This window comes from Rhagoletis pomonella, unplaced genomic scaffold, assembly GCF_013731165.1.
Source record: "Rhagoletis pomonella isolate Grant_MI unplaced genomic scaffold, Rhpom_1.0 Rhpom_scaffold_00006, whole genome shotgun sequence".
Classification (NCBI taxonomy): domain Eukaryota; kingdom Metazoa; phylum Arthropoda; class Insecta; order Diptera; family Tephritidae; genus Rhagoletis; species Rhagoletis pomonella.
This window is the reverse complement of record NW_023458560.1, coordinates 9,413,837-9,420,372: the sequence shown is the minus strand read 5'-3', so window position 1 is coordinate 9,420,372 and position 6,536 is coordinate 9,413,837. Positions and strand designations below refer to the sequence as shown.

The following is a 6,536-nucleotide window of genomic DNA, read 5'->3' as shown; positions in this document are numbered from 1 at the left end:
AAAATAGTGCGAAATTTCATGTTTCTGTCTGCATAAATGGAGAAGTTATAACAAAAAATCTCATATCTGAACAACCAGTTGTATGGAGGCTATAGGTTATAGCGACCCGATCTTCGCCATTTTCACGGTAATTATTCTTTTGATAATAGGTCTACCCCAATAGTGCGAAATTTCATGTGCCCAGCTGTATAAATGTAGGAGTTATAAAAAAATCGCATATCTGAACAATCAGTTTTATGGGGAAATAGATTATAGAGACCCGATCTTTGTAATTTTCACTGTAAGTATTCTGTTAATAATGAGTGAAAATAGTCGAATTTTATGTTCCTAGCTGTACAAATGGAGGAGTTATAACGAAAATTTTCATATCTGAACAAACAGTTGTATAGGAGACATAAGTTATAGTGACCCGATCTTTGTCATTTTCACTGTAAGTATTCTGTTGATAATGAGTGAAAACAGTGCGAAATTTCATATTCCCCGCATGCAAGCAACTGGCGAATTTAACATGGCGATGTCCTAGGAAGTCTCAATTGCCCCCCGCTTCATCCCTTTTTCGATAGTTCCGAAGTAGTCCTAAATTCTATAGTTCCGAACCAGTCCGAACCAGAAAATCGACAGACGAAAGAAAAAAGTATCATGATTTTTCAATCTTTTCGGTTCTTCCGTGTGCGATTTTACATTATTTTCAAAGAAACATTTTTCCAAATTTGAAATTAAATTTGTTTGAATGATTGTAAGAAATGTACGTTTACATACCTTTGGCTGTAGCTGACTTTGCAGAGGTGCCTGCTGTTATTGGTTAGATTCCAGTAGGCCCCAAGATGTTAATATGTTAACACAAAGCTTTGTTTTGTATTACCTAACTATGAAATAGCATCTGCGAAGCACAGAAGAGAAGCGTATTTGAACGAAAAAGCCGCCGAGCACATATCTATGTAGAGTAAACAAGCCCACCGCTGCATCCCTTATTCGATAGTTCCGAAATAGTTCTAAATTCGACAAATAGGATCTAGTTCGTTCTGCATCCCTTTTTTCTATAGTTCCGAACCATTTCTAAATTCGTCACTTTAGATATAGATTTATAGTGAAAAAAACTGAAAAAATTAGTTTCTTAAAAGTACCACTTTTCGCCGATTTTGGACTGGTGGGGATCTAGTTCCTATCGGAATAGTTCGTTTTTGGCGATGAAGACCTTGTACGGAACTAGAAATTTGATTCCCTAGTCCGCAGTTTCCCTACAGGGCATACATTCACCCTACGTGTAACAGTGCGCGTGAAGAGATCATCTACCGGAATTCATAAAATATTTTCGATGCGATCTTTTACACTTTAGAAAGCTAATCTACGAAAAAGTTTGAGTACCGATAACACCGATCCAAAAGTACACACAGTGCTGTTAACTGTAGACCGCTTATCCCGCAACAATCGCCGGTGGTATTTTGCTACCCTCTGGGCCGCACACGGGGAACTTCAGCTTTTTTCTGAGATCAGAAATAAGTACAGTCCTCCTAGAAAGTCTCCGTACAAAAAAGCTTAAAGTATTCTTAATCGTCCAACCATATTTCTTTATCAAAAATTTCGACTTGCCAAAAAAAAAGATATGAACTTCACATTTGCTATTCACCAGCGTTTAGCAAATTAATTTCCGTTAAATTTCTCTTCTTTCATTGTATTTCCTATCAAGCTTTTCTTGCTAGTCACATTCATATTATGCGTAGCTGATGAACCGCTGCACAGTGGTTCAAAACTGGAGTTTAGTGTTCACATTTGACTGGAACTTTAATTTTTCACTCAATTTGATAATTTTTTTTTATGAAAGCTAATAAAATATGCAAGAGACCAGTTGAGCGCGATTTATGGGAGCTATAGGTTATAGTGACCCGATGTTTGTAATTTGCAGTGTAAGTATTCTCTTAATAAAGGGTGGATGTATTGCAAAATTTCATGTTCCTGGCTGCACAAATGGAGGAGTTATAACGAAAAACCTCATATCTGAACAATCAGTTGTATGGGAGCTATATGTTATAGTGGTCTGATTCTTCCGGTTCCACCAAATGATTAATACATTGTAAAAATACCTTCAATTTCCAAATTTTATCCGGATATCTTGAAAACTTAGAGAATATATTGCATACAAACAGACGGGCACGGGATCATATACACCCAGAAAAAGGTTTAGTTATAATAACCAAGGTTTGGTTATTGTAACCAAATGGCAGAGTTGGATATGGCGAAATTAATATTATGTTGATGCAGCTCTGCAATTTGCTTGAGCATTTTAGTTGTGGTAAATATATATATGGTAATAGTTTCCAAATAACTGTATTGAGAGAACCAAATGATCTTTTGGGTTAAAACTATTATCAGTTGTATGAAATTTTTATTGACTCGAACAAACACATCATAAAGTGATAATTACATACGTGTTATTTGAAGCAAATGCGATTTGGTTAAAAGAAATTCATATTTGCGCAAATGAAATAATACTCAGGTTGGTACAATTTTCAACTTGGTTATGTAAAATTTCTAAAAGACTTCATTCAGGCAAGAGTTTAGTATTGGAAAACCATTGTTTTTTTGATATAAATAACAAAATTAGTTCTTCCAAATCGATTTATAGTTGCGGCAATTCATACTATTATTGTGTAAACTAAATTAGGAAGTTTGTCCAATAAAAGACTTTGTTGGTTTAATAATGAAATTTTTTATTGTAAATATATAGGGGTAGTTCACACTTGCCTGGTTATCTGGTTAAAAATTATTACTCTTTAGTGTATTTTATTGTTGTAAACTGAATAAAAAATATAACCACATAACCAGATAACCTGATAACCAGGCAAGTGTGAACAACCACATAGTATATATCACACAACTCAAAAATCAGTTCCGAAAATACTTACAAGTAGGGATATTCTTCTAAACATATATGTACCAGGGATGTTGCGGATATTTGCATTCGCATTCGTTATGCGAATGATTCGCATCATTTTACACATTCGCATACGCGTCAAATGATACGAATGTTTTGCGAATGCGAATGTGCACATGGGCAGAGAGTCCACTCTAATATTGTTGAAATGGCTCTTAAGTCTGGCTAACCAGGGCGTTTACGATCAACCAAGAAAATGCCAAAATCAAGTAAAAAATAAAAGTATATTAATCCTTGCAAAGAAATTTCGGATTTTATTAGTAAAATTAAAACATTTTTCCTTAGTTTAAAATTTATTTTAAGTTAAAGACATTCTTTATGTTAACGTAAGTTTTTTGTGTAAACAAAATACAAATTTTGGTAGCTGATTTACGAAGATATAACTTGCATCATTTATGAAGCACTTAAATATATGTTTATTTACATAAATAAATAATTATAATACTCATTCCAAGTCTCTAACGTTTATAATATTTTTCCCATTTCCGGCTACATGGACTTTTATTGGTCTGACATAAAACTGGTGATCAAACTTAAAAATTTTTTCTATTTCATTATTTCTTGGCAATATAATTTCATATCCTTTCATATGATTGATATAAGCTACTGTTACACATATTTTGTAAACTAAAAAAATATAGTTTTCATCTAATACAATGTTGAAAATTATTCCAAATATTGGATAATCGAAAATATCGTTTTCAATATAGATAGCCAAACCTGGTTTATAGCATGTCCCATTTGTCTTTAGCCATGAAACAGCTTTAGTGTTAATTCCAACATATTGGAATAAATTAGGTTCAACACTTGTAAAATTGTCGGCAATACAGCCATATTCTACATTAGTTTTAAGAACTTTTTGACTTAAAAATGTATAACAAAGTTTCAACTGAATATTCATAGCAAGCGAATAAGTTATGTTCACACGCGAGTTTATAATCCTAGCATATCTTTTTGATAACTGATGAAAAGATTCAAACTTTGCGCTTGAAAAATATCGCATTGGTCCCATGTTTCTTATGCAAGTAGGATAATGTACAAGAAAATGACATTTTGGTATGAGTGTATTAAAAAATTTTAAATAAAACTGGTTATGATTCATGATAAGCTGCTCGAGGTAAATGATTTCATGCTCCGAAATAACTGAGCTAGTTATGATGACAATCATATCGTATAAGGTAAGATAAAATTCCCATGCAATATCATCAGGGGGAACTAAATCACCTATAACAATACCGAAGTATGATACTAAAGCAGACATTTCTGAAGCAGTAATTATAATACAACCCTTACGAATATGATCGGTAGAAATCGAAGAAATTTTTTTACCTCGATCGGCTTCGGAATAATCTTTCGTTTAAATTATCCAAACTGAAATATTGAGAACTTATGCAATGATGAATTATTTTGGCCATATCATATCTACATACGCCTAAATATAAATCGTGCATAAGGTCACAAGTGTTGTTTGTTATACAATGATAATATGAAATCTCATTAAATATACATTGCTCTTTTACACCATAAGACAATGTTTGTGCATCAGCTGCATAATTATCTACTTTTCTTAAAAGTATCTCATCCTCTACAAGCCCGAAGTTACAGTCCTCTTTTGAAGCCTTGCAAAAGCGACAAAAATATTCTGCTCTGAAGCATTCCGTAAATCCAAGAAGGCTATTCATTCCTAGATTATCTCCTAATATTCCAACGACTACAAAAAATAGTTGGTAAGTTTGATTGTTAACATTGATTACTATTCCAACGTCCGCAAGGTAATTAAGCTCATCAATTATTTTCCAAAAACACTTTTTATTTCCAAACTTTTTCAAGTCCACGCTATGAATAAATTGAGCTAAGTAAACACTGTCAACTGACGAAGCAAATTCTGGTGGCATTGACGCCTATTTTATAAACACCTGCAGCACTCGAAAGAGGATTACTGATTTCGAAGTCATCATAATATAAATATAATGGAATAAACGTTTTGCCACAAAAATTTTTACAAATCTTTTTCCAAACACGACCCTGGAATAAGCTTGTATACAATGTAGGTGAAGTATTTCGCGAATATTCATCTTCAATGTGGCTTATAATTGTACTATAAACGTTTGGAAGCTCGAACAAATTTTTTAAAACTCTTCTCAAAGGAATAACTTGAGCATAGCATATCTTGTGTGTGAACATAACTACACCGCCAATACTTCTATCATCACTTATTTCTCCAATTGGAATCGATTCTGGAGATAAAAGTAAATTATTATTTTGTAAAAATTTTAATCGTTTATATTCCGTGTTCAAATCGGACCAAATGCTTATTTGTAGACAGGAGCTTATATCCTTATGATACTGTAGCGGAATAAATGCTTTTAAATTAGCATCAAAATTGTTTATGATTTTACTCGACAAAAAATCAAAGTTATTAACAATATCATTTACTACCGATCTGGCTATTGATGGATTGCTATAAAGCTGACCAATGAATTGAAGTATATATTTTTCTATATTATTTTCGACTAAACTAGTATTTATATCACTGCTAGGTACTACAGTATTATATTCATCACAATTTAATATATTCAGATTTCGTGTTGACCCAAACGAACGAACAATAGAAGTATTCGTTTTATGAGCTATTATAATACATTTGTCTAAGTGTTTTTTTAAAGATGATATAGACACGAATGTACGTTGACACGAATCGTTAAGGCAACGATAGCATAATTTATTACGATGCATAAGTTGTATGTGACGAATTACTTGAATTGAATCACGAAATAATTTTCTGTTGCACATATTACACTCCATGTTGATTAAAGTTATAAAAGAACATGCATATAACGTTTACAGGAATTTAATTACGATTATTTAATTTACAGCTTAAACTACCCAGTAGCAAATTTAATAAATTGCCAGCAATTTGTGTGCACTATTTAAAATACATTAAGAAAGTTGCATTTTCTTGTCTTCTCTTTTCATCTGATTCAATGTATTAAATACAAAAGGTATTTGCTCATCTGACTTCGTGCGTATTTCGTAAAGGCCCCATTGAATCAAATAACAAAAGTTCTCGCACTCTAATGGGTATTGAAGATTGAAAACTAAGTAAATTTTAAAAAGTAAATCAAGTGCTTTTAGAAGCGACGGCAACTCATACGATACCGAGTCGATTCTCACATAGGCTTTTTGTATATTGGTGAAGTCTTTACCTATTAAAATTATGAATGGTTGAAGATGCAGACCCATGTCTAACATACGCTTTCGTTTAAAATCAACAATTCTCTGAATATCGCCAGGGATCTGTAATTTAATCTCTAATGTCATACCAATTTTTAACTTTGAAAGTTCCATTTACCTTTGCTTGGACGATAATGCCTTCTCTGGATTCTGCCACTGTTGGTTTCCAGAACCGTACCTTTCCAGCGGAATTTCCCCCCTTCGACAAACGAATTTTGTTAGCTCTTGGGGCCATCAAAGATGCCAGGAGATGAAATTGAATAGCCGTTATTGAGTCTTCAGTGCAATAAAAGGAAAAAGTAGTTATACATAATTAAGGTAATTTTTTGAACTTTACATGAAGTATGTTTACCTGGATGTAGCTTATCGT

At 32.8% G+C, this 6,536-nt stretch overlaps 1 protein-coding gene across 1 annotated transcript; it reads right to left on the bottom strand.

Annotated features, from left to right (window-relative positions):
- Window positions 1-5,672: 5,672 nt before the first annotated feature.
- Window positions 5,673-6,427, bottom strand: LOC118740385. Its single transcript, XM_036471895.1, has 2 exons — window positions 6,285-6,427; window positions 5,673-6,229 (listed from the first exon to the last, which is right to left on the bottom strand). Exons 1-2 carry the CDS (start codon window positions 6,399-6,401, stop codon window positions 5,873-5,875), a joined length of 474 nt encoding a protein of 157 aa, XP_036327788.1. The 5' UTR covers window positions 6,402-6,427; the 3' UTR covers window positions 5,673-5,872.
- Between the last annotated feature and the right edge of the window lie 109 nt (window positions 6,428-6,536).